This window comes from Tursiops truncatus, chromosome 2 (assembly GCF_011762595.2).
Source record: "Tursiops truncatus isolate mTurTru1 chromosome 2, mTurTru1.mat.Y, whole genome shotgun sequence".
NCBI classification, from domain to species: domain Eukaryota; kingdom Metazoa; phylum Chordata; class Mammalia; order Artiodactyla; family Delphinidae; genus Tursiops; species Tursiops truncatus.
The window spans coordinates 110,621,738-110,649,423 of record NC_047035.1 but is presented as its reverse complement, the minus strand read 5'-3'; the positions used below and the strand labels follow the sequence as shown (position 1 = coordinate 110,649,423).

Sequence of the window (27,686 nt, the reverse complement as noted above, 5' to 3'; positions counted from 1 at the left end):
CCAGGTGCGTCCGACTCCGGAGCCTGCCTTCTGCCCACCTGTCCACATTGCCTCAGGAAGTGCTGGAAAAATAAAGAGCAGCGCCCTCTTGAGCTTCCTTCTCTCTGGTTCTGGCCTTCAGAGGGCTCTGCTTTAGGCCCAAGCTGTCCATTTAAATCAGGGCCAACTTCATGGGCATGTGACCTGTGTGGTCACACAGGCTCCATGCTTAGAAGGTCCGTCCCTGCTCTTGGGTTTAATGCGCTCCTGTCACTGTCTGGGAATTCTTAACAATTTTTGAGCAAGGGGTCTCCCGTTTTCATTTTACACTGGGCCCTGCAAATTCTCTGGCCGGCCCTGGCTTTGCTGTAGTGCACCCCCTTTCTTGGTCTTTCTGGGTCCCTCCTGCCTGTCCTTAGTGTGCCCATCCTCTCGGGGTAGAGGGGTGCGAAGCATGCACCCTGTTCCCAGCCTCGGGCCTGCTACGTGGCACAGTGGACTATAGTTGTTTACCAGGGGTCTGTCTCCTCCTAGCCCGCCACCACACCTCTTGCTGGCAGGGACCCCCAGCTGTGGCTCTCCGTCACCTCCGTGTCCCCTCAGCTGCTCAGATGGACAGTGTCACAGGAGCTTGCTGGGTGGAGAGAGGGGTTTCTTACGGGCAAGAGACCTGAGTGCAGACCCTTGGGTCGGGTCAAGAAGAGGGTGCACCACTGACCTACCTCCTCTTGGGGCTTGTGTTTACCTGGGGGGACACGAAACACACGAGAACATGTTGTTGTTATTGTTTATAATGAGGGAGGGCTCGTTCAACGTGTATCGGACTGGTTGCACTGTGTCCCGATGCTTTGTCTCCCTCTGCATGCCCCCGCACCTAGTGCTGTGGCTGGCACGATAAACAGGAACATTTGTTAAGCAGTTGCTCTGGTGTCCGCTCCCTGCTAGGCTGATTACGGAGAAGGACAGTTCCTGACCTCTAGGAGGATCGGATGCTTAATACACGATTAAATGATTCATGCGGCAGCTGCCCTCGGTGCCCCAGGATGCTCAGAGCTGGGTGCAGAAGGCTTCCTGGGGAGGTGGGCTTAACTAGATCTGTAGGCGAGTGTGAGAGGTGGGCAGGGGGCGATGAGATTGGAGGAAGTGGGGAGACGTCGAGAGTGGAGGGCCTCCTTGGGTCAGTTTAGGACCTTGAATTTTTTCCCAGAGGCAGCAGGAAGCCAGGAATGTTTTCTAGGCCAGAGTTTGCACTTTATAGGTTAAACAGATATCATCCTCCCCTTTCTTCGAGGCAGAGCCTGAGAGCTCAGGGATCGAGTCAGAGTCATTCAGCCAGCCAGGCCTTGGCCTCCGGGTGGGGGCCTATTCCCAGTAGTCCAGCATTCCCACTGTTACATGGACCCCATTTGGAAGCAGAAGCAGACTTAGAGTGACTTAGATGACCGTGACCAGGACTGCAGTGCCGGCAGTAGAGAGGAATGGTCAAATGTGAGAGATCTGTAAAGACAAGATTGCACGGTTTTGAAACGAGCAACGGGTTGTTCCTTAGAGTAATAATGTGTTCGTGTTTATCACAGACAGTTCAACTCCCCTTGGTGAGAAATGACTGCTGCGTCCTTGCTTTGGGGACAAGTTTTTCAGGAAATGCCGGAGCCGCGCAGTCTGATTTCCTGGGAACCTCAGTACCTCCCCACTACTGTCTCCGGGGCGGGGATGGGGGGTGGGCGCTGAGTATGAATATGCAGACACTTCTTGGGTGTTAACGCTGGAGGAATGAAGCAAAGGATCCTGTGGAGGGTTTTTGGGGTGATTGAAAAGTTCCCGATACAAGCAGAGTAATTCCAGTTTTGGGTTCTGGAGAGAGTAACCGCATTCGGATATTTTTAAACGGCCAGTGGAGTTGGGAGAGAGTCTAAACCCAAAGTACAAATTTTCAGTTTAATTTTAACTTTGCACTTAGCTCACACCCATGGTTTGGCGGGGAGAATGGGCCTCACTTTTTTTTTTTCTTTTTTAAGCAGAATACACCCTGGATGTAAAAGGGATGTTCTCTTCACATGGAAGGGTTTGCAGCAGCAGCAGCAGCGAGCAGAGATGGGAGGAAGCGGGCTGGAATTGCAGCAGGGTTTCAAAGTCAGTTTAAGGAAGGTTGGGGTGGGTTTGACGTTTTGAAACACGTTAGCCTGCCCTGGGAGCTGTAAGAAAGCGTGGGCTTGTGTGGAAGCAGGTGGAACAGGGGGTGGACGGAATACCCTCCACAGGTCAGCTCTCAGGCTGGAGTTTTTGTTTTTTCCTGTTTGGTGCGTTACAGACACTTCACAGGCTGCTTACTTGCCGTACCCGATGTGACTCATCACCTCACAGAGAGGCAGTGGGTTCCCCCGATGTGGTTTGGCCTCTCTGGTGTAAGCCTCAGCCCACCCCTCCCCTCTTTGATCTCTCCCCAAACTGTGCTGAAACCCCGCCAGGAAGGAAATGCAGAAACCATGGGGATCCCGGAGGCCCCACAGACCTGGAGCAGCCACCTGGACTTCCAGACACCACAGGCTTTCCCTCCCGAGCGATGGGAAGCAGCCTCTTTCTCCTTGGGGAAGAGCAGGGTCTCAGGCCCCCGGGCCCCTCTCCAGATCCTCCCCCACTGACTGCAGTGTCATTGGAACGGGGGCTGGGTTAAGTTTTGTGCTTTGGTTACCGAGGAAGTGGAACCAGGGTGGGACCGCTGGGAGTGGCCCCCACTCGCTGGTGGAACAGTTAGAAGAGGGGCCGAAGGGGGTGTAGGTGCCATCAGGGTAGCTTGTAGGATCAGTTGGGGGTCTGTAAGAGCCTGTGCCCTGCACTTGGGAATAGCAGGGAAACCCTCCTTATCTTGCGGCAACACTGACCATCGGGGTCCATTAGAGACCCTCCTCTGCCCATTCCTGGGGCTTTAGGATCTGTGGTTCAGATGTGGCTGTAAAATGGGAGAATACCCCAGGAACACCCCGTGGAGCGATTGTGAGGATTAAACGAGACAGTGCCTTTGAAGAGTCTGCCTGCTAAGGGCTCTGGAAAGAGCCCATGATTGTTGTTAATAAAAGCATTAGTAGTGGTGGCTTGCATATTGTCCCCGAGAGGAATGGCCACCAGTTTGGGCATGGTGCTGGGAGCTGGCGCTGGAACCTTGGGTCTGTCTGTAGAATTCCCAGGCAGCATCGTGCCTCTCCGGGACAGAGGCTGACTTCCAGGAGGAATTCCCTTGACTCCACAGCACCATCTCCCCCTGTCACTGAGGCCTCCTCCTTGGCTGATGGCCGTAAGAGGAGAAGCCCTTGACCCATCTAGAAAAACCACATGTCTGAAATCTTTGAGGGTGGACTGGAAGCCCTTCTCATATTTGTCTTTCTTTGGTGGAGCTTAAACAATTCCCAGGGCCTTCCAAGGAAAGGAGTGACTGGAGAAGCCCACTCCAGTGGCTGTGTGACCCCAGCAGTAACTGCAAACGAAGGGGAGGTGACTCTCCCTCCCCCGGGAAAGTTGATCTCCCTCCACTGCTCCCCTAAGGCCTGGTTTCCTGGCTCTACACTGATTTCCTGCCCTAGGGCAGAAGGCCTCATGGGATTTATTCCCAGGCACACTTGCAGTGACCTTGAGAAAGGTGGCTTGACCTGGACACCCCCTCCCCTGGGGACTGAGAGAGTGGGAAAGAACTTAACTTCCCCCGTCCCAGATCCAAGGGAAAGGTGGGCCCTGGCGCTGGTGCTTGAGCCGAGAGCTTGCTAGCTCTGGGTGAGAGCTGCCTCGCCTGGCTTTGCCCCTCCTGGCAAATTGCTGTAGTCCTAGACTGAGCAGGCTCTCTCTCTCCACCAGGGAAGAAGAAGGCAGGGCAACTATTGGGTGCTGTGGCCCAGACGTGCCCCGAGCGCTTCTGGTCTGACCACTGGCAAGGGTGGACTGAGGAGCCCTGCTGTGGATCTGTTCCCCCGGGTTGGCCCGGGGACGCCCGAGTAGGAGGACCACTGAGACAGACGGTCATCCTGGGCCGTGCAGGAAGAAGCTGGGCAAATGGGCCTGCTGAGAGGCAGGGAGCAGCCCTGGACAGGGACTGCTTAGAATACGCCTGTCTGCTTATCTAGGAGGAGAAAAGCCTGCTCCCTGCCTCTCAGCAGGAAATGACAACGCAGGGCTGCTATGGAGAAGGACGGGCCTGTACCGAGTGACCCATGGGTGAGAAATCCGAACCTGTGGGTGGAAGTCCCAGGGAGGCATCATATCCAGGTGACGTCAGTACATGTTTCCTGGAGGCTGCAGGGAGGGGGCACGTGGAGATGCTGTGTCAAGCACCAGGTGCAGCCAGGAGGGATCACCTTTAAGGTGCCTGCCAGCCCTGGAAGGCCAGGGAGCAGCCCTCTATCAGCTCAGGACAGGAGTGGATAACCCTGGGCATCTCTCTGGAGGGCCAGGCAGCCTGGCGTCCCTTGCTGACTCCCCTGGGTCATTTCAGGCCTGAGACCTGAGGACTCTTCCTCAGCCTGTCTCCCTACCATCTGCGCTGGAACCTGCAGCCAGGTCTGCCTTTTAACAACACAATGAGACGGTAGCTCTTTATCAGCTCTTTCTATCTCATTTGAAATAAGGATTTAGGGCCCAGATTTTGAGTAAGAAGAGAAGAGAGGGGAATCTAAGAACTCTAATAGGGCAACCACCTCCAGGGAGTTGGCGGGGGCAGGCAGGGCCACAGAGGTGCCTCCAAAGACTAACTCTTGGACTTTGCCAACCTCAGCATTTCTATATGGGTCCATCCTGGGTTTGTGGATATCCATTCTCTCCTTCCACATCTGCTCCCAGGACCCTGAAGAGCAAAGTCTAGAGCCGTGATATTCCATATGGTAATTTACGTGTGTCTCTTTACACTTATATTGATTAAAACTAAATAAAATTTGGGACTCTCTGGCAGTCCAGTGGTTAAGACTCTGCGCTTCCACTGGTTTGACCCCTGGTTGGGGAACTAAGATCCCACGTGCTGTGCGGTGTGGCCAAAAAAAGAAACCAACTAAATAAAATGTAGAACTTAGTTCCTCAGCCTCACCTCGGCGGCCACATGTGGCTAGTGGCTCTTCTCTTAGTTGGGTTTCCATCGTCGCAGGAAGTTCTGTTGGTTCTGGTGGACAGCGCTGGTCTAGAGGATGGAGAGTTGGAGGGGTCCCTGGTCTGTGACCCTTACAGTGGGGCCAAGTGGTGAATGCCAGGCCGGATGGGCAGGCTCTGACCGTGGTGGCAGGGGCAGGTACGAGTGCAAGCAGACGGGGACGTCCTGGGAGCCGTCCACGGACACATGGAGGTGAAAGGCCCGTGGGGGGCTGAGGAGGCGAAGTCGTAGGTAGCTGGCCTCAGTAAGACGGTCAGGCGGGGCCGTGGTGGGCGCTGGGAGAGGGGCTCTGATGGAATGGCAAGGCCGAGAGGTTGCCAACAGTGTTATGGCTGGTACCGTGGGGAGCTGGGGGCTGAGGTGTGGCGGTAGGGTTGGAACGAGACACCGCCCCCAGCCTTGCCGACAGCAGCGGGGCTTATTGCGTTTGTCTTCTCCAGTCCAGCCAAGGCTCCTGTCCGGAGGGGCCCCCTGGTTCTGCAGCTCCGTTCACCGCAGCGCTCCCCTAGGTCCCCCCAGCATTGGTAAAGGCAGAAAGAGCAGGGTGGGCGCTGGTGCTGCGATGCTTCCCGGCCTGCCTCCTGCCCTCCCCCTACCCCGGCCTCGGCCCCGATTCCTCGCCCAGTTGGTTCACGCCCTCCTTCCCTTTCCAGGTGAAAGAGCTTGTCCTGGACAACTGTCGGTCAAATGAAGGCAAAATCGAAGGCCTCACAGATGAATTTGAAGAACTGGAGTTCTTGAGTACAATCAACGTAGGCCTCACCTCAGTCGCAAACTTACCAAAGTTAAACAAACTTAAGAAGGTAAATAGAGCGGAGGAGTGTGTGTGCTTGGGAGGCCGGGCTGGGGAGGAGGAAAGGGTCATTGTTCCACATTGAGGGAGCGTCACTGAAGGGGGGCGGCCAGGTGCGAGCCCCAGCACGCCCGCCAGGTCCTTCCTTAGCCAACTCCCTTCCTGGCCTGTCTGCGGGGAGCCGGCTGCCTGAGCCCAGAGCCTTCATTTTAAAAGCCGTTTCTGCTTTTTCTCTCCCTGCCTCTTTAGCTTGAACTAAGCGATAACAGAATCTCAGGGGGCCTGGAAGTATTGGCAGAAAAGTGTCCGAACCTCACGCATCTAAATTTAAGTGGCAACAAAATTAAAGACCTCAGCACAATAGAGCCACTGGTGAGTCACTGGGGTCCTCCCCTCTCCGCCGGGGTGGGAGGGATTGAGATCAGGGAATACTACTTTTGCATTTGTATAACATGCTTTTTACTCTGATTGTGCGCCATGAGATAGAGTCGGGGCTCCTACTTCTGGCCCGTCCGTAGAGAAACTGAGGCCTAGAGAAGTTAAAGAGCTTGACCAGGGTCGCACAGTTAGAATGGGCATCAGGGTGAAGGATGCTGTAGGACCCAGGTCTCAATTTCTGGTCTAGTGCTTTTCTTCTTATAGTTTCTGCTCAGCTTTGGAAACCCGAGCTGTCATTTCTTTAGGCTTAGAGCATGGCTTGTGCCCTTCACTGGGGAGAGAGGAGCCATCCGGGAATTAAGCTGACCCTGGAGGTGGTCACCTGCTTTCTCCTTGGGTCACTGGCCAGAGGCTAGCACCTCTGAACCGTGGGAGGTGGGTTGGTCCTGACACAGGCCCCCTGGGATGACAGAGAGCCGTGTGGCACGGGAGCCCCATGCAGGCCTTCCCCTGTGGGGCGTAGAGAAGAGGGACCCTGGTCACCAGTCCTGGGTGTGATGGTGACCAGGGACTCAGAGATCTGGGCCGCATTTCCTCCTCCGCTGGTCCACATAGAGCTGAGCACACCCCAAACCTCACGATTCACTAGCCAGAAAGGGGCAGGTCATGGTTCATGGTTAGAATAACAGTTTCTACATTACCCAGATCTGAATGACTGTACTCCCTTGACTTCAAGGAAGTCAACTGTAAGATGTATCACTGATTCATGATAGCTTTTTTGAAATGTAGAAATAACTACCGCATTAAATTAACACTTACTGTAAATATATACATAAGAATTACTTCCTAAGCCATGCACCTTAGAACAGGGAAAGGCCATGGGGATATTTGGCCAAGTGAGCCACGTTTCCCTTTTCTGGGTATATAGAGTGGCAGTTGGGGCATCTCTCAGTTTGTGTTCTTGTCCAAAACGCGTTCCTTGCCCTTCGTGGATGCTTGAAGGGCAGGTTGATGGGCCAGCGTGGCAGAACGGGAAGCTGGCATTTCTCCTCCCAACTCAGACTTTACCTGCTCATCTGTGGCCTGGGGTCAACTACTAGACTATGCTTCCCATTGAACTTTCTTTCAGGTCTTCCACCAATTTCCTTGGGGAAAGCAAAGCTATTTTGATCTACCTGGAAGCCTTGATTTCATAATTTCATTATAAAAGGAAAATATCTTTGAAGTTCTGTATATGTGTGTTTTAGTTGTGATTTGGGTACCATTATAGATCAGTCTCTCTCTCTCTCTCTCTCTCTCTTTCTCTCTCCCTCTCTCCCTCTCTCCCTCTCTCTCCCCTCCCTCCCTCCCGCCTCCCCCGCCTTGCCCAGACCACACATGGTTTTGTACCTTCTTCCCTGATTATCAGTGTGATTAATGTGTTTTACTCATTTCTGAGGGTGGGGGAACTGCCTTTGGTTGGGGGATGCTGGCCTCACCCACCCAGTCTGCAGCTCGGACTCCTTCCCTGCCCTTGACCCTCTGCTGAGAATGACCGGGTCTCATTCACGAAATCTCAAGAGAGCAGCCTCATTCCTGACATTGACCCTGAGGGACAGTAGCCTTAATCACCAGTTATGCCTGGCCCCACTGGAACAGGGACTTGGCCCGGGGTGGGGTGCCTGCGCCTTGAAGACGTGTGAGGTAGGAAGTCAGGAGGCAGCTGTTTCTTGCTAGATGTATGACCATTTTGCTTCCTGGGCCTCAGATTCCAGCCACCAAGTGGGTATAATATGGGCCTAGAACCCATCGATACATAAAGCTTTGATAAAGCAAATTGTGTTAAGTACTATGGACAAAATCTGGATGCTTCACTGGTTTTTCTCTTGTCCTTTTTGACAGGCAAAGAGTAAGAGCCCAGGTCTGAAGTTGGGCTGCCTGATCAAATCCCAATTCTCTGCCCTCTACTTCCTTGTCTGTAAAATGAACGAATAATTATTTCTGCCTTATCGGGGTCATGAGGATAAATTGAGTTAATCTGTAAAGTGCTATGTTAACTGCCATTATTATTATTATTCATAGAAGGAGGTAGTTTGTTAGTTCCTGTGGCCTTTTCAGTTCCTCTCTGGCTCCTCAGTCACAGGGGCAGGCAGCAAAGTGTGCTATGTTAACTTGCATTATTATTATTGTTCATAGAAGGAGGTAGTTTGTTGTTCCTGTGGCCTTTTCAGTTCCTCTCTGGCTCCTCAGTCACAGGGGCAGGCAGCAACGCTCCTGGCTGCTGCAGCAAGAGCGCCCCGGCTTAATTTCAGGTGCGTCACTGTTACGGCAAGAGCTGTAATTGCAGAATAAAAGTGTTGGCGTCGGATGAGGCTTCGAAGATCCTCAAGTCCAGCTTCCCATCTTCCATGTGAATGAACATGAGGCCCCCCGACCAGGGCTGAGACGGCCGGGCAGGGCCAAACCAGAGTGTGCTCATCACCCGTGAGCCTGGAGCTCTGCACGCCGTCTCACCTCACCCCCATCTGTCTCCCCACCCCGCCTCCCACGCCGCTCACTGTCAACTTTGTTGTTTGCTTGCAGAAAAAGTTAGAAAACCCTCAAGAGCTTAGACCTTTTCAATTGCGAGGTGACCAACCTGAACGACTACCGAGAAAACGTGTTTCAAGCTCCTTCCTCAGCTCACGTATCTCGATGGCTACGATCGGGACGACAAGGAGGCCCCCGACTCGGACGCCGAGGGCTACGTGGAGGGCCTGGAGGATGACGAGGAGGATGAGGATGGTGAGTGGCGCCAGGGAGAGGCCAGGCCAGGCTTTATGGGGGGGGGGGGGGGGCGGGCTGGGTGTCAGGGGGCCCCCACCGGCCCCCGAGGGCTATCGACCTCTTTCTAGAACTGTGGAGGGGAGTGGGCTGTCTGCTCTGTTTACTGTTGTCCCTGGTCTGTCTCATTGATTGACGCCCCTAAAATAACAGGGCCTGAGCCCCAGAGAAACATCCTGAGGTTCTCCAACTGCATAATAACTCCTTAAAAACCATCTGAGTCTTCCTTCAGTTTCTTTCCCTTTTCCAAAGTCCCCCTGAAAATGAGATCCTACAGTGTCTCTCTATAGTGTGGTGCTGGACTCAGATACTCTTCCAGGGAGGGGACGAGCGGATGGAGGAAGGTGGGGTGTGGCCTGAGGGTCCCCTCTCTCCATCTAGGGTCCGGTAGTGGAGATGAGGTCACAGCTGGAGAGGTCGTGGGGCCCCCAGCTGACTGCCGCCCACGGGACTACATGGTAGGACCAGGGGGATGAGGACTGAGGAGCTCCAGGGGCCCAGGAAGCAGAGGAGGCTGCAGGCAGCACGTTGGGCTCCCTGGTGGTGTGGTGAGCAGTCAGGGACCACAGGAAGGAAAGAAGGAAAAGGAAGGAGAACCTCGCATTTCCTTCCCACGCTGCCAGCTCAGTGCGGCTTCCCTGCAGGTCCCTGTGGCCAGAGTAAAGTTGAGGGTTGAGACCTTGCCTGAATAATTCAGATGTAAGAGTGCTTTTCCCTTGTTAGGTGGGAGTATGTTACAAGGGATTCAGACACCCTGTTTGCCTTAGTTTGTTCCATCTTGTGATGGGACAGAAAGGTCCCAGGACTGGAGCCCTGAGACCAGGCTTCTAGGCCCAGATCTGCCACTAACTCCAGGTGTGACCTTGAACAACTCACTTCTCCCCCTCTGGGACTCAGTTTCCTCACCTTTAGGGCAGTGCGTTTGGCTAGATGCTCTTTGTGAATGAATTGACTTCTCAGCTGTCCCAGGCCTGTAACTTGGTTCTCTGATCCGGCATTTTCTCTCCCATCTCAGCCTCCACGAGAGATCTTTTGTCTTCGTAATACTTGGGAGGAGGGCTTACCTTTGGGATCATTTTAGGATGCTTATCTTTTGGGTTACTTTAGGATGCGTTCAGTCACATTAGAGCATCCAGGCTGTGGGCCTGGATGGGCGTGGGAGAGTCGTGGGCCCCACACCTCTGGTGCCAGGCCCCGGGCCTGTGCTGTGGGAGGGAAGGGCCAGCTCACCACCAGTTTGTTCTTGTCCCCATTCCCACTGCACAGAGGAAGAGTACGATGAAGATGCTCAGGTAGTGGAAGATGAGGAGGACGAGGAGGAGGAGGAGGAAGGTGAAGAGGAGGATGTGAGTGGAGAGGAAGAGGTGAGAGGTTGGGCTGGGCAGGGAACCGTCTCTCAGAGCCCCCCTCACTTACCCTGCTGCCTCTGAGTCAGTCCCACTAACTGCCTCAGTGATCCGCCTCGGCAGCCGGGAGCCCTGGCTGGGAATTGAACCCACTTCAGGGCCTGTTACTGGGTTGGTCTGGGAGAGGCAAGCCTTGCAGCTGGCCCTGGAAAAGAAAGAGGGAGGGGATTCATCTGCTGGGGCAAGCCTGGCACTTGTTTCCACATGAAAATTAGTTCCTGTAGAATCCACATCTCCTTTTTCTACCTCTTTGCATTAGTATGTTAATTCAGATATTCAGTGAGCACTTACAGTGTGCTAGGGAAAATCAAAGACTGCCTTGAACTGGTGGGTAATAGGATAAGACACTGCTGGATTCCACATCAGAGGGTGACAAGGGTCCCCTGTACACAGCGGATAGTGCCATTATCCAAACACTGTCTGGCGTCATTTTTTAACAAGGTCTGGGATGTGTCTGTGACGGGGTGGATCCCAGCTTCTACCACTTGCTAGCTGGGTGTCCCCGGACAAGTTCCTTGACCTTCTGAACCTATTTCCTCATCTGTACAATAGGTGTCATTTTACAGCGGGGTTGTAAATAGGGATCAACTCACTGGCTTAAGAGGATAAAATAATTTGTAAGTAAAATGTTTAAGGACAAGGGAGTGTTTGCCCATTTACTGCTTTAGGCTTTCACACTCTTCTCCAAGGTCCTGGCTCTGTGTGCTGGGTTTTGTGTTTGGATGTTCTGAGTCTTTCAACAGCAGAGTCATTTTCCCTGGCTTTTCAGATTTCTAAATCAACTCTTTCTAATTGCAAAACTTAGATCGAGAGAGGTTTAAAATGATGACAGCATGGACAAGGTACCTGCCTTCTCCCCCCGTTCCCTGTCTCTCTCCATCAAGGGCACAGATACCTGTCTGCCACACAGACCTGCTCAGGCGGGATCTCCCAGCAGACCCCCACAAGCTGGGAGAGGCAGGTCTGGGTTAGTGAGAAAACTGGTGAGATAGGCTTGGTTGCCGTCAAGTTGTGCTGCTGGGTGTCTCTTCTACCCAGGTGTAGGCTGCTAGGCTCACCTCTGAAGAATATTGTGTATTTTTAAAAATAGAGACCTAGCAAAATAGGCCCCCCTAGGACAGGGCAATAAGTCATGTTGGCTAATGGATTTTTTCGTCTTGCTCTTCCTGTCAGGAGCCGCCAACATGTAGAGGTTGTTTTTGGTTTGGGGTTGGTTTTTTGCTGTGGTTGTAAGTCATGTTGGCTAATGGATTTTTTCGTCTTGCTCTTCCTGTCAGGAGCCGCCAACATGTAGAGGTTGTTTTTGGTTTGGGGTTGGTTTTTTGCTGTGGTTGTTTTTAGTAATCTCATTGGCTATCTGCAAATTTCCAGCTTCCAGTAAAGGGGAGCACGCGCACACACACACAGACACACACACACACACACAGACACACACACACACAGTCTTAGCAAACAGACTGATTAAGGAACTATTTTGGTGACATTATGAAAGGATATTTCCCTTGACAAAAGAAGTCTATTGCCAAGTTCTCATTAAACAGTGGGCTGCCTGGTACTTTAGGAACAGTGTTCATGCAGAGATTCAACTAGCCTGGATCTACCGGAGCAGCGTGAAGCGTGGTCCTGTGTTGAGAGTGAATTCACATCCCTTGCTGAATCTCACGGAGGTGGGAGTGATGTCCTGGGCAGGGGTGAGAATTGTATTTTTCCTCCCTCCAAGTGACCCAAGTTTGCAAGACGGTGAAGGGGCTGCACTCACCCACAGACTGGGGTCTGGACTGGGGTCTTCTCTTGAAGCCAAAACTAGAGTGAGGACAGATGAAAGCTCGGCCTACTTCACACGATGGAGAGTCGGCTGGGAAACTTGTTCCCCTAGGAGGGCACACTGCGGAGCTGCCTGAGTTATAGGGACTTCAGGTCAGGAATTCTTAACGGGGGATAGAATCCCACCCCCCTCTGCTGACATTGTTTGCAGCTATTGTGTGTAATGTGGGTATTTTCTAGGGAAGGGGTTCAAAACTTTCTACAGATTCTTAAAGGGGGGGTCCTTGATACAAAAGAACCTCTGCTTTAGGTTCACCGGTGCGAAGCAGGTCTGTGGGAGCTCTGAGGGGCTTGGGGGGCGGGCCCCCTACCTTTCTGAGCTCGGTGTCAGGGAAAGTGGCATCCTCCACGTGTTCCCACGGTCGGGGCGTTCCTAATGTCCGGTGTCCATCTTCTCTCCTAGGAGGATGAGGAAGGTTATAACGATGGGGAAGTAGACGATGAGGAAGATGAAGAGGAGCTTGGTGGTACGGCAGCGTTTTTTACTCTCCGCGGGTAGCAGGCTGGCCCCCTCAGTTGACAGTAGATGGGCCTGGGTCCTGAGGACCTGGCCTTGGTTTGCCAGGGTGGCAAAGCGTCCTAGACGTACGGTCCCCTGCTTTCCCAGCGGGGGGGGGTTGAGTAGGAGGCAGGATCCGTGTTTAATCTGAATGCCTTTTCCTTACTTTTCCAGAAGAAGAAAGGGGTCAGAAGCGAAAACGAGAACCTGAAGATGAGGGAGAAGACGATGACTAAGTGGAATAACCTATTTTGAAAAATTCCTATTGTGATTTGACTGTTTTTACCCGTACCCCCCCAAATCACGCTCCCCGAAACTTATTTTTTTTCTGATTGTAACGTTGCTGTGGGAACGAGAGGGAAAAGTGTACTGGGGGTTGTGGGGGGAGGGAGGGGGGAGGGGGTGGAATAAAATACTATTTTTACTGCCACTCTTTATTTTTTTCCCCTACTTTTTCTTTGTGTCTGTTTTGTCCCTGATAAATTTGCGATAGCTGAGTACACACACAAGTGAGCGTTTGTTCCTTACCCTCAAAGAGGACGGTTTGGAGATCTCTGACGTTTCCTGGTATTTCCCGAGTCTCTTGAGTTGGTTGGAAGGCCATGGCTGGCCTCAGTTTGGTTTCCCAAAGCCCAGGAGGGGCTGAGCACAGCCGCATCTTACCTCTTGTTTCTGGTTCCCGTGATTTCCGCCTTTCTTGGGCCCGCTAGAGGCAGCCAGCGCCCCTGGTTTTGTAAATAGCAACCGAAAGGCGTATTTTGGCACTAGTCGGGGGATCTTCCCCATCTCCCGTCCCCTTTCCCTCTTCACAGATGGTGGTGGGCTCCGCTGTCCGAAGAAGACTCTGGTGTCACTCTTGTGATGAGCCAGAGAGCTGAGAGCAGCAGGCTTCTGAGTTAGGAGTAAATGGATTTGGTAAATTGTAATTAAAAGAGAAGAAGCAAACCCTCAAACTTCAACCTCTTTCAAAGATTAAAAACAAAACTGTCCTATCTTGTTCTGTAAAATATTAGAACGCTTTGTTTTACAAAATGACAAGAGAATTCTTCTACGTGTCCTCCTGTGCTTAGACCATTTTTACTAACCTAAGCACAGGAGACGCTGCTGCATGTCGGCTGGGTTTTTTTTTCATACACCCGAGCACGGAAAAACTAACGCAAAATTGTATTTTCTTACCTAGTGGAAATCTGAAATGACTGCAAATTCCTAGCGAATGTACAGGTTTGCTTTCCTGTCCCTCTTCTGGATTGCTTTTGAAGTGACGTGTGATCCTTAGCCCGTGTTTCATCTGTACAAAAGAACATCTGCACCGGTTTTCCTCCCCCTCAGAAGAGCCAAACTTTGAGTTTTATGTCTGTTTGTCATTGATAAATTTCAATAATCTTTTTATACAATTTTTTGGGGTGGGCTTCTTTGAGTCCAACAGGTCATTGATCTAGGATGAATTCCAGATAACCTGCTAGCTGATGGGGGTGCAGGGGCGAGCTTCACATTGGTTACCTGATGAAATCGTCTTTCTTACAGGATATATAACCTGATACACTAAGTTTGGGTACTTTGGGTCTCAACTTGAGACTCGGTGGTGTGCTATCTTCATTAAAAACTTCATTTGGGCCGGGGAAGTGGGGTGGTGATGTAAAGAGAGAAAGATATAAAAGAGTTATTAAAAAACACTCACCAGGAAGGCCAGCCTTGGGACCTTACTTTGAATATCTTTCATTGTTTTGTTGTTCAGACTGTAAAAGAATACAGGAAAACCTGAGGAATGTACACAACAAATTTGTGCTTTTTTCACTTAACGTTAATTATAATTTCTCTACCTCTAAAGAGTCTTTACAAACATGTATCTGAAATGGCTATGTAGTAGTCCATTAACTATTCTGATTTGCTTAATTCTAACCCAAACGGTAAGATGTTTGGGTTATTTCCAACCTACCACTAGACATTCTGTTATACTTTGCAGAGTCACTACACCAAAAGGTGACATGTATAAGGCTCATGTGCAAGGTTCCATGTTTTCCAGAAGGGTTATGCCAATATACTGTGGTAATTTATACACATATACTTCATTCTCAGCCGTATGGCCTTGAACCCGACAGCAAGCCCTAGATCCTGTGTAATTCCAGCAGAATGAGGTGTTCTCAGGATGAGACTGACCCACCCCACCCCCTGGGTGGTACCCTGACACCTACTGCCCTCTTCTTTGGAGCAGACAGACATCCTCTGGCTCCAGGTGTAGGCTTGGGAGGTGGCCTTGAGGGCCAGGTCCTATGCTAGGGCATCAGGACTATGAGGACGAACTGGCCAGGCATGCTCTGACCCTCCCAGCGCTGGTGAAGGAACATGGCAGTGGACGTGAAATCCAGAGGCACTCAAGCCTGGACTCAGGTTTTCTGGCCCTGACTCCATGGGGACTTTAAGGATTGGTTAACTTCACGTAGATATGGAAGTAAATGCTATAAAATGTAAGGTAAAGCGGATGATGATGGATGGGTTCATGCTGATGGGACCAAGGGAGGAAAACCCTATCTATGTCAGTCATATCAAGCAGTTACATCAGCACCTGAGATACGGTCTTGTGCCCATTTTTACTGATGAGGAAAACCTAGGTCCAGTGACTTGGAGGTAAGAAGAGGGGAGGCAGGGTTAAACCTGTTTGAGCTATTTCCATTTCATCGAACTTAGTCACGAATGGCAAGGAGGAAGGGGAAGCTCATCCAGAGGGGGAAGAGGCAGGTAAGAGCTGACCTTTATCGAGTTCTTGTTGTGTGCCGGGTCCCATGCTTTACATGCAGCATCTCATTCATTTGAGATGAATCCTCACAACCACCTTAGGTGGGGTGCCATTGCCCTTGTTACACAGGTGACTCAGAATGTGATTGGCCCAAGGTCCTGCAACCAGAAAAGAGCAGCATCAGTAATAAACTAGGGGTGTGTGGTTCCAGCACCAGCCCTCTTGCCTTCCACTAGAGTGCCTCCCGTCGACTCCTCCCCCAGCTGCAACCACCTGTGTGGGCCAGCTGTGTCGAAGCAGTTCCTCACCCCCTGCCCAGCACAGCCCCGGTGACAGGTTTCCCCACCGGGGCTAGTGAATGCCATAGGATGGCCCCCTGAAACGGAAGGGCCCTTAGAAACCACCTAGTCATCAACCAGCCCTCTCATTCGATGAAAGAGGAAACCAAAACCCAGGGAGCGTAGGTGACGTGCCCAAGGTCACCCTGCAAGGCAGTGCCAGAGCCCAGCTGGAGCCCAGGACTCCCATTCCTGGGCTTCTGAAGCACCACATCCCTCGCAGCTGCACCGTGTGGTTGCGGGGAAGCCAGCTGTCATGAGATGCAGAAGGTACACAGTGCAGTGTCTTCCAGAACACAACCGAGCCTGGGGGGACAGGATGTAGTGAATGCGTGGCACATCTCTCTGTTTCATGTGGCTTTGGAGCGCAGCCTATGTTTTTTTTGTTTGTTTTTTTTTTTTTTTTCAGCCTATGTTTTTAAATACAGTGGGTAGTATCTGGGATTGATCATCCCTGAAAAGGGTGTGCATTTCTTGGTAATGTGATGATTCTTGATCATGAGTTCCTACTCTGTGTCATGTGCTATATCCATCGCCTCCCTCATCCTCATGCAGATTTCCTAGATGTAACCAAGGCTCAGAGAGATGAGACAACTAGCCTCAAACCTATGTCTTTCTGATGCAAGAGACCTTGTTCTCATCCACTGTGTTGAAAGAGCCAGGCAGATGAGGGAAGAGGGGATGAGCAATTCAGTTTGTCTCATTTGCTGACTTGAAAAGGCTGTTTTTATCCTGATTCAGAAACTCATTGTTCTTGCTTGGAAGGATTCCCAGTGGATCCCTAATAAAGCGGCTTTGGATAATGGCTGACCTGAGTCCCTGGACCAGCCCTTGGACAGGCCCCTGTGGCCGGCTGGACCCAGGGTGAGCGGGGCCAAGGAGAGGGCTAGAGATGGTGGGACAGAGGAGGGCAGGTCTGAGGCTGAATCGGCCTGAGGCCCTCAAGACAGCCACGAATATGCCAGCAAGGGGAGAGACTGGAGAAAGATTCAAGCCTGATGGGGCATCTGTAGACGGCTAACTGTCTCTGACTTGAGGAGCTGATGAAGGAGACATCAGTGCAGTTGCCAGCCAAGCATCAGTTGCTCTTGGTCTGGCAACAACACTACAAGGGACCGCTGGAAGGACTCACATGGACGTGGGCCACTCCCATTCCTGAGGCTCAGATGGGGCTTCCCCACCACTCTGGTTCTTGGGGTGAGCAGGTGACACTGTCCTGGCCAGTCAGCATATTCCAAACTTTGACCATAGTGACTGGTACAAGGAGGAGCCTGGAACCCAAACTGGTTAAATGAGGCTTGGTCCCTGGGATTTGGAAAATGAGAAACCTCCTACTGGGGGTATGGATGGGGCTGGGAGGGTGGAGGTACATCCCTTGGAGAGAACCTCTAGATGTTTCCATTTCAGCCCGAGACAGTCCTGACTAACACAGTGAAGTGAGGACATCAGCATACATTTAGAACTTATTGTTTGCTGGACATTGTACATTATTTTGCTCGTTTCTCATAATGTCCTATCTGGTAGTCATTATTATCCCCATTTCGAAGATTGAGCACATATATAAGTACTTGATAAATATTAGCTGCTTAGTGACAGGCACACAATAAATACTTTATAAAAATCAGCCTAGTGTTGCCCAAATTTCCCTGATAAGAATCCCTGGGGCTTGTCAGACTGCCAGGTCTCAGCCCTGGGAATTCTGGTTCAGTGGCTCTGAGGCGGTGCCCAGGAATCTGTGTTTTAACAAGTGCCCAGAGGATTCTCATCATCGAGGACATGTGGGAAATGTATTCAACTCAATCCCCACCACAGCCTACTGAGGAAGGCATTACAGCCATTTTTATTTAAAGTTGAGGAAAGGGAGGCTCGAGAGAGGTTTATAACCTGCCCAAGCTGACACAGGTGGTGAGTGACAGAGCTGGGGTTTGAACCTGCGTCTACGTGACGTTCACACTCCTTGGGGAAAAGGGATGATAATGACTGCCTGTGTATCTCACAGATTGTGAGATGATGCAAAAGATGGAAAGAACATCGCAAAGCGGAAAGTGAAAACCACGACGGAGAGAGAGAAATGGCTGTTTATGAAAAAGAAGCCCAAGCAACTCAAATATTTTCTCTAACCAGGGAAAAACAGAAGTCCTAAAAGCCACTTGGTAATTAAGATAATCTACGTGGAAGGTTTTTTGTCCTCCCTTTAAAATTTACATGTAGTAAGATTCACTCTTTGTATCAAGCACCACAGTCATGCTAGATCTTAGTTTGTAGAATATCTCAGTTGTAAAAAGAAATGGATTTGCACTCTGGGGGGTGTCGTAAGTCTTGCTGATGGCCTGTTGAAGGTGTTACAAGTTTTGACCAAGGCTCAGAAGACCTAGACTCTCATCTTCGCTCTGAGACTAACAGCTGGGTAATTGCAGACAGGTCACCTTTACATCCTGTGAGAAGAGTGATGCAGACTGCATGACTCTGACAGCCTCAGTCGATAGTTTGTTACATTCTTTCCCTCCCTGCCCTGAGGCTCTAGTTAGGGCTTTGTTGAATGTGAAGTTTAGGAAAGGCATTCCCTGGTAAAAACTTTGAGGTGACAGAAGGGTTAATGGGCAAGAAACAGCCTTCCTGCTGAGGCAGGAGCTCTCTGATGACTTTCTAAGGTCCCAACAAGTAGACAGCCCAGTCTGTACCCACCCACAATTGCCTGGGTCATCCAGCTGGGCCAATAAGGAAGCAGAGAGAAAACTAATCCGAACTGAGTGCTCACTGGGTGCCCAGAGCTCGACACGGGTGCTCTCATTTCATTCTTGTTGTAGAACCTCCTTTGAGGTATTTATTATTCTCCCCACTTTCCAGATGAATACGCTGAGGTTCAGAGACATTACATCATCTGCTAAACATCATACAGCCCAGGAAAGCATGAGCTGGTATCAGAACCCATAGCTTCCTGGCCCGAAATACGGAAGTGTTTCCTCAATTCTCAGGTCCTGTGAAGCCTACAATGAAGTGCAGGGAGATTCATCTCCTCCAGATCTTGGTGGACTAATTTCATACCTTTTCTCAAGAATCTAGCTGTCAGGCCTAGCACACTCCTCCCACTCATCTCTGCAGTTCTCCAGACTTCTACATCTGACAAAATCAGCCTCGCCATGGTCCCTGGGAACAGATGTCTTACGACAAAAATGATCTGAACCTCAGGAACAAGGAGGATGGATCGCTACCTCTGGAGAGAGGGACCCTAGATGTTTTGAAGTATCAACAGCAGCTCCTTCTAATGCTTGAAAAATGGAAGAGACAGCAAGGCTGGTGGTACCATCCTGGGCTAGAGCTGGGAGGCCTGTGTGACTGGGGACGAGCCACCTCTCTGGAGTGTGTACCTCCCAGAAGTGTCAGGAGATACAGAGATGATAGAACTGGTCCAGTGGAGAGGGAGGCATCAATGATGTATGTAGAAGAGAGAGAATCTGGGAGAAAATCAGAGGCCTGGGATCCTGTAAAAGAAGCTTAGCCTTTGGTAGAGGAAAGGACACTTCTTCCTTTGCGACAGGAAAGAAGGGAGAGAAAGGTTATGGGTACAGGTGGTGGGTGGGTAGCTTTGGTGGAGGGAAGAAGGTAGAGTTCCATCGGCTTTTGAAGGACATACGAGCCAAGGTCACCAGTGGGGTATGGAGTCAGAGAGGGGCAGAAAGGGAGTAGTGGTTTGAAGAGAGACAAGAAGGTATGAGACGTTGTTCTGGAGGCTAGGTAAACCACCACCCCTGGGAAGCCTGGTGGGGGTGGGTGAACGCCTATTTACCTGCAACAGATGACCCCGACTTTAAAGGAGGACCCGTCAGCATGGCTCAGCTGCTAGAGTGCAGGCATCAAGGTGGCAGACAGTTGTGTTTAACTAGCCGGACGATTGTAATGCACACAGCGTGAGGCAAAGAAGACGGGGTGTTTAGAAAGTTGTAAGAGTGGACCGTGTGTCCTACATTGGCTAAAGAGGGAAGTGAGTCATGACTGAGAGTGAGTGAGAAAGCAGGAGACGGTCGGTAGATTGGAGAATGGCTGGAGCTGAAGGATTGTTGGGATGGGAGCACCAAGGTAGGTGAGTGGCAAGAAGAAGAGGCAGTGGTCAGAGAGTGGAGGTGTCCAAGGTGGTGCACTTATTGGTGAGAAGGTCAAAGAAATGACCATGTAGGTAGGATGGAGAAGCATGTCTTCATTGGAGGTGTGGAAATGAGGAGTCTGCAGAACTGACAGCCCAAGGTATTGGATGGCCCTTTTTTATTTTTTTAACTGTTAGCTTTTTGTTTTGTTCTTTCTGCCCACACACGAGGCATGCGGGATCTTAATTCCCTGACCAGGGATCAAACCTGTGCCCCCTGCAGTGGAAGCACAGAGTCCCAACCACTGGACCACCAGGGAAGTCCCCCGGATGGCTCATCCATGAGGTTATTGAAGTTGCCAAGAATGACAACAGGAACAATAATAGGAAAAAAGATAATAAACCAACTGCTAGAGCCCTCACTAATGAGGAGGCAGATGACAGCAACAAAGAGGTAGACGTGACTCTAAAAGAGGCAGGAGGAGAAACGGAAGCAGTGATGGGGAACGAGAATAATTCTCCAGTTCCATGAGGAGGGGGCCAGCCTCCCCTGTGGCCTCCTCATGAGAAGACTGCAGGGGAAGTGGCGTCATTAGGTTTCAGTTAGGATAAGAGACGAGGTCCATCAGCTGCTTACTGATGGACCATACATGCTTCCAGAAAGATTGAGGAGGTGAAGAGTGTGGGAAACAGCCCTTGCTCTCCCTAACACAACTTCCACGTACTTTCAGGTTGGTGGGGGGGGCAGGGCTAAGGCAGGAGAGAAGGCTGGGTCTTTTCCATTCTGGTGCTTGTGGGAGTCCACAGAGGAGCTGGCTGTCTTGTGTTTGTTGTCTCAGATTCTTTGGAGCTCGCTGGCTTCTCCTCTCAGGGGCTGCCAACTCCCTGTGACCCCACACCCCTGACATCTCTGTTCTAGCCGGATAGAGGTGGTGATCTCTGCCTGTTGACTTAGCCCCACCCACCCTGGCAAGACGCTGGCTGATTGAGCGTCCAGATATGCATACATTGGCCAAATGTCTCAGCCAGATGTCCCCTCTTACTTGCACACCTTTGGCCAGTGTTCCAACTTTATCAGTGGGATTCAGATGGTAGGGAGGAAGCAGGAAACACCACCATGGCCTGCCCCTCTGGGTCCTAGCCCTCACAGAGTATACAACAGGCATATTGGAGAACTGCAGCAAAGGCTCCTTTGTCACTCAGATATAACGGCAGCTCTGGGCCTCAGCCGTTCAGTAGATTCTGCTGCTCTCTGCACACCCCACGTTCCCCTCCCCAGGCAAAAATAAGCTGCCTGAGCTGCTTAGTCATGGGCAGTAGGGAACCTCACTTATTGGTCAGGTTCTGGCCTGGACACCAACCCCTGCTTCATTCGTCTGGCTGTGGGGGATCCAGCCATAATTTATAAGCCCTAAGGACTGTGTAGAAAGAGCTGCCTGGGCACAGAGAGTCCCATACAGGATTCACTGAAAGAGGAACACACCAAGACACACCGTAATCAAAATGAGAAAAATTAAAGACAAAGAGAGAAGACTAAAAACAGCAAGGGAAAAGCAACAAATAACATACAAGGGAACTCCCATAAGGCTATCAGCTGATTTTTCAGCAGAAACTCTGCAGGCCAAAAGAGGATGCCATGATATATTTAAAATAATGAAAGAAAAAAGCCTACAAACAAGAATACTCTACCCAGCAAGGCTCTCAGTCAGATTTGATGGAGAAATCATAAGCTTTACAGACAAGCAGAAACTAAAAGAATTCAGCACCACCAAGCCAGGTTTCCAACCAATGTTGAAGGAACTTCTCTAGGCAAAAAAGAAAAGGCCACATTAGAAACAAGATGATTACAAAATGGAAAAGCTTACCAGTAAAGACAAACATACAGTAAAGGTAGGAAATCATTCAAAACAAAGCTAGCAGGGAGATTAAAAGACAAAAGTAGTAAAATCATTTGTATCCACAATAAGCAGTTAAGGGATACACAAAAAAGTGAGTTGTAAAATATGATATCAAAAAACAGTAATCAGGGCTTCCCTGGTGGTGCAGTGGTTGAGAGTCCGCCTGCCAATGCAGGGGACACGGGTTCGTGCCCCGGTCCGGGAAGATCCCACATGCCGCAGAGCGGCTGGGCCCGTGAGCCATGGCCACTCAGCCTGCGCGTCCGGAGCCTGTGCTCCACAACAGGAGAGGCCACAACAGTAAGAGGCCCACGTACCGCAAAAACAACAACAACAACAAAAAAAAAACCCAGTAATCATGAGGGGGAAGGTAGTACAAAAGCAGGGTATTTAAAATGTATTTTAAATTAAAAGGTCAGCAACTTAAAACAATCATGTATATATAGAGACTACTACACAGAAACCTCATGGTAACTGCAAACCACAAACCTATAATAGATAGACACACAGAAAAGAAAAAGGAAGCCACACTAAAGAAACTCATCAAATCATACGAGAGGAGAACAAAAGAAAAAGGAAAAAAAAAAAGGCCTACAAAAACAATTAACAAAATGGCAATAAGAACATATATATTGATAATTACCTTAAATTTAGTCCATAAATGGACTAAATGCTCCAACCAAAAGACACAGACTGGTTAAATGGATACAAAACAAAGACTCATATATATGCTGCCTACAAGAGACTCACTTCAGATCTAGAGATACACACGGGCTGAAAGTGAGGGGATGGAAAAAGGTATTTTACAAAAATGGAAATCAAAAGAAATCCAGAGTAGCAATACTTGTATCAGACAAAATAGACTTTAAAATAAAGACTGTTACAAGAGACAAAGGACACTACATAATGATCACAGGATCAATCCAAAAAGAAGATATAACAATTGTAAATATATATGCTCCCAACATAGGAGCACCTCAATATATGAGGCAAATATTAACAGACATAAGAGGAGAAACGCACTAATAGTAGGGGTCTTTAAAACCCCACTTACATCAAGGGACAGCTCAACAGACAGATCATCCACACAGAAAATCAATAAGGAAACATAGGCCTTAAATGACACATTAGACCAAATGGATTTAATTGATTTTTATAGAGCATTCTATCTGAAAGCAGCAGAATACACATTCTTTTCAAGTGCACGTGAAACATTCTCCAAGATAGAGAACATGCTGGGTCACAAAACAAGGCTTGGTAAATTTAAGAAAACTGAAATCACATCAAGCATCTTTTCCAACCACAACACTATGAGGCTAGAAATCAACTGCAAGAAAAAACTGCAGAAAGCACAAATACGTGGAGGCTAAACAATATGCTACTAAACAACCAATGCATCACTGAAGAAATCAGAAAGGAAATCAAGAAAATATCTAAAGACAAACGAAAATGAAAACATGATGATCTAAAACCTATGGGACACAGCAAAAGCAGTTCTAAGAGAAAAGTTTACCTCAGGAAAAAAAGAAAAATCTCAAATAAACAACCTAACCCTACACTCTAAGCAACTAGAGAAAGAACAAACAAAGCCCAAAGTTAGTAGAAGGAAAGAAATCATAAAGATCAGACCAGAAATAAATGAAATAGACACTAAAAAAAAAAATAGAAAAGATAAATGAAATAAGGTAGTTCTTTGAAAAGATAAACAAAATTGATAAACCTAGCCAAACTCACCAAGAAAAAAAAGAGAGAGAGCCCAAATCAAAAAAATCAGAAATGAAAAAGGAGAAGTTACAACCAACACCACAGAAATACAAAGATCATACGAGACTACTATGAACAACTATATGCCAATAAAATGGACAACCTAGAAGAAATGGACAAATTTTTAGAAAGGTACAATCTTCTAAGACTGAACCAGGAAGAAATAGAAAATATGAACAGACCAATTACCATACTGAAATTGAATCAGAAATTTTAAAATTCCAAACAAACAAAGGTCCAGGACCAGATGGCTTTACAGGTAAATTCTAATGAATATTTAGAGAAGAGTTAGTGCCTTAATAGAGTCAATATCCTTCTGAAACTATTCCAAAAATTGCAGAGGAAAGAACATTTCTGAACTCATTCTATCAGGCCACCATTACCCTGATACCAAAGCCAGACAACAGTATCACACACAAAAAAGAAAATTACAGGCCAGTATCACTGATGAACATAGATGCAAAAGTCCTCAACCAAATAATAGCAAACCAAATCCAACAATATATTTAAAGGATCATACACCATAATCAAGTGGGATTTATCCCAGGGATGCAAGGAGTTTTCAATATCCACAAATCGATCAATGTGATACTCCACATTAACAAACTGAAGAATAAAAAACATATGATCCTCTCAATAAATGTAGAAAAAGCTTTTGATAAAATTCAACATCCATTTATGATAAAAGTTCTTCAAAAAGTGGGCAGAGAGGGACTTCCCTGGTGGCACAGTGGTTAAGAATCTGCCTGCCAATGCAGGGGACACAGGTTTGATCCTTGGTCCAGTAAGATCCCACATGCCATGGAGCAACAAACCCCATGCGACACAACTACTGAAGCCCATGCACCCTAGAGCCCACGAGCCACAACTACTGTGCCTGCATGCTGCAACTACTGAAGCCCATGCGCCTAGAACCTGTGCTCCGCAACAAGAGAAGCCACTGCAATCAGAAGCCCATGCACTGCAATGAAGAGTAGCCCCTGCTCGCTGCAACTAGAGAAAGTCCACACGCAGCAACGAAGACTAAATGCAGCCAAAAAAAAAGTGGGCATAGAGAGAACATACCTCAACATAATAAAGGCCATATATGACAAACCCACAGCTAACATCATACTTAGCAGTGAAAAGCTGAAAGCATTCCCTCTAATATCAGGAACAAGACAAGGATGCTCACTCTCACCACTTTTATTCAACATAGTTTTGTAAGTCCTAGACACAGCAATCAGAAGAAGAAAAAGAAATAGAAGGAATCCAAATTGGTACAGAAGTAAAACAGCCACTGTTGGCAGATGACATGATCCTATACATAGAAAATCCTAGAGATGCTGCCAAAAAACTACTAGAGCTCATCAATGAATTCTGTAAAATTACGATACAAAATAAATATACAGAAATCTGTTGCATTTCTATACACCAACAATGAAATATCAAAAAGAGAAAGTAAGGAAACAATCCCTTTACCATCACATCAAAAAGAAAAAATACCTAGGAATAAACCTACCTAAGGAGGCAAAAGACCTGTACTCTGAAAACTATAAGATGCTGATGAAAGAAACTGAAGATGACACAAACAGATGGAAAGATATACCATGTTCTTGGATTGGAAGAAACAATCTTGTTAAAATGACCATATGCAAGGCAATCTACAGATTTAATGCAATCCCTATCAAATCACCAATGGCATTTTTCACAGAACTAGAACAAAAAATGTTTTAATTTTGTGGAAACTAAAAGACCCCAAATAGCCAAAAGAATCATGAGAAAGAAGAATGGAGTTGGAGGAATCACATTCCCTGACTTAAGTCTATACTACAAAGCTATAGTAATCAAAACAAAAAACAGACACATAGATCAAGGGAACAGGGTAGAAAGCCCATAAATAAACTCATGCACTGGACTTCTGTGGTGGTGCAGTGGTTAAGAATCTGCCAGCCAATGCAGGGGACACGAGCCCTGGTCTGGGAAGATCCCATGTGCCACAGAGAAACTAAGCCTGTGTGCCACAACTACTGAGCCTGTGCTCTAGAGCCCGTGAGCCACAACTACTGAGCCCACATGCTGCAACAAGTCAGACACAAAAGAGTACATACTGTATAACTCCACTTACATAAAATTTAATAATAAGCAAAACTAATCTATAGTTAAAGAAGTCAAATACTGATTTGCCTCTGGGAGCATGAGACTGGGGATTGATTGGAAAGGGCATGAGGGAACTATCAGGGTGATGGAATCATTCTATATCTTGATTAGAGTGTGGGTTACACATGCATACACATTTGTCAAAATGCATCAAACACAAGATTGGTGCGTTTCACTGGGTGTAAATTTTAACAAAAAAATTAGAACTGTAAATAAATATTGAATTTTAGCTAAGGATATGCCTGCTGAAGTATTTAGGAGTGAAAGGCACTGATTTCTGAAACTTATTTTTAAACACCTAAAAAGATAAGATGGATTGATGGACCTGTGATCAAGTAAATAAGCAAAATGTTAATTATACAATCTAAATGGCAAATATGTGAGTGGTTAATGTACAATTTTTTTCATGTTGTCTGTATGTATGAAAAATTTCAGAATGAAATAATGAAGTAGAAGATAACATGCAACTCAGCCTCTCAGGCTCCTAACATCCCCTCCCGCTCTTACAGTAGGTTCCAATAATATTTAATTGCGTCTTGCGGCATTCTGACTTAAAACTCATCTGTAAGCTACCAGGTCCCTTGATTCAGCCAAGTCCCTCTGCGCTCCTTCCTCTCTGAGATAAAGCACCAGGCAGAAGGGGATGGGGGATTGGACTGGAAGGACCCTGAAAGCGGTGGCCTCACCTAGAAAGGGTCGGGACCTGAACTATCACAAACGCCCGGGACCCTTACGGCAGAATCGAGGGAGACAGTTAGGAAGTGGTACCTGCTGCCTCAAGTGTTGTGGTCTCTAAGCTAAACCTGATCACCTCTTTTGAGCAAAGAGCCCTGGGATATGAAGAAAAGGAGACAACAGTCATACACCCAGCCGTGTGGATGAAAGGCTCTTGGTGCTGAAGCCAGGAGTCACTGCTGTGCCTCTGAGGTGGGACAGCTAACTTCAGGACACTGGTCCACAAGAGACCTCCCAGCTCGACATAATATCAAAACAGCAAAAATCTCCCAGAGATCTCCATCTCAACAACAGCACCAGCTTCACTCAACGACCAGTAAGCTACAGTGCTGGCCATCCTGTGCCAAACAACTAGCAAGACAGGAACATAACCCCACCCATTAGCAGAGAGGCTGCCTAAAATCATAAGTCCACAGACACCCCAAAACACACCACCAGACGTGGATCTGCCCACCAGAAAGACAACATCCAGCCTCATCCACCAGACAAAGGCACTAGTCCCTCACCAGGAAGCCTACACAACCCACTGAACCAACCTTAGCCACTGGGGGACAGACACCAAAAACAACGGGAACTACCAACCCGCAGCCTGCAAAAAGGAGACCCCAAACACAGTAAGATAAGCAAAATGAGAAGACAGAAAAACACACAGCAAATGAAGGAGCAAGATAAAAACCACCAGACCTAACAAATGAAGAGGAAATAGGAAGTCTACCTGAAAAAGAATTCAGAATAATGATAGTAAAGATGATCCAAAATCTGGAAATAGAATAGACAAAATGCAGAAAAACATTTAACAGGACCTAGAAGAACTAAAGATGAAACAAACAATGATGAACAACACAATAAATGAAATTTAAAAACTCTAGATGGGATCAATAGCAGAATAACTGAGGCAGAAGAACGGATAAGTGACCTGGAAGATAAAATAGTGGAAATAACTACTGCAGAGCAAAATAAAGAAAGAAAAATGAAAAGAACTGAGGACAGTCTCACAGACCTCTGGGACAACATTAAACGCACAAACATTCGAATTATAGGGGTTCAGAAGAAAGGAAAAAGAAAGGGACTGAGAAAATATTTGAAGGATTATAGTGAAAACTTCCCTAATATGGGAAAGGAAATAGTTAAATAATTCCAGGAAAACACAGAGAGTCCATGCAGATACAATCCAAGGAGAATATGCCAAGG

At 48.5% G+C, this 27,686-nt stretch overlaps 1 protein-coding gene and 2 long non-coding RNA genes across 4 annotated transcripts in view; 1 reads left to right on the top strand and 2 right to left on the bottom strand.

Annotated features, from left to right (window-relative positions):
- ANP32A (acidic nuclear phosphoprotein 32 family member A) overlaps nt 1-14,203 on the top strand; it is a 39,699-nt gene extending 25,496 nt beyond the window's left edge. The window contains 8 exon segments of the mRNA XM_033851898.2: nt 5,758-5,907; nt 6,147-6,269; nt 8,838-8,852; nt 8,854-8,916; nt 8,918-9,038; nt 10,344-10,441; nt 12,711-12,774; nt 12,981-14,203. Coding sequence (XP_033707789.1) covers nt 5,758-5,907; nt 6,147-6,269; nt 8,838-8,852; nt 8,854-8,916; nt 8,918-9,038; nt 10,344-10,441; nt 12,711-12,774; nt 12,981-13,042 — 696 coding nt within the window. The 3' untranslated portion in view covers nt 13,043-14,203.
- LOC117311109 (uncharacterized) lies at nt 9,036-12,758 on the bottom strand. The gene is made up of 3 exons (XR_012330192.1): nt 12,619-12,758; nt 10,494-10,628; nt 9,036-10,282 (listed from the first exon to the last, which is right to left on the bottom strand). It is a non-coding gene; the product is annotated as an uncharacterized lncRNA (long non-coding RNA).
- LOC109552364 (uncharacterized) overlaps nt 13,559-27,686 on the bottom strand; it is a 60,274-nt gene continuing 46,146 nt past the window's right edge. For both annotated transcript variants that reach the window (XR_004525222.2, XR_012330193.1), the window contains 3 exons: nt 15,555-15,698; nt 14,485-14,542; nt 13,559-13,697 (listed from right to left, as the gene is read on the bottom strand). This is a non-coding gene — a long non-coding RNA (uncharacterized lncRNA). The remainder of the gene's footprint in view (nt 13,698-14,484; nt 14,543-15,554; nt 15,699-27,686) is intronic.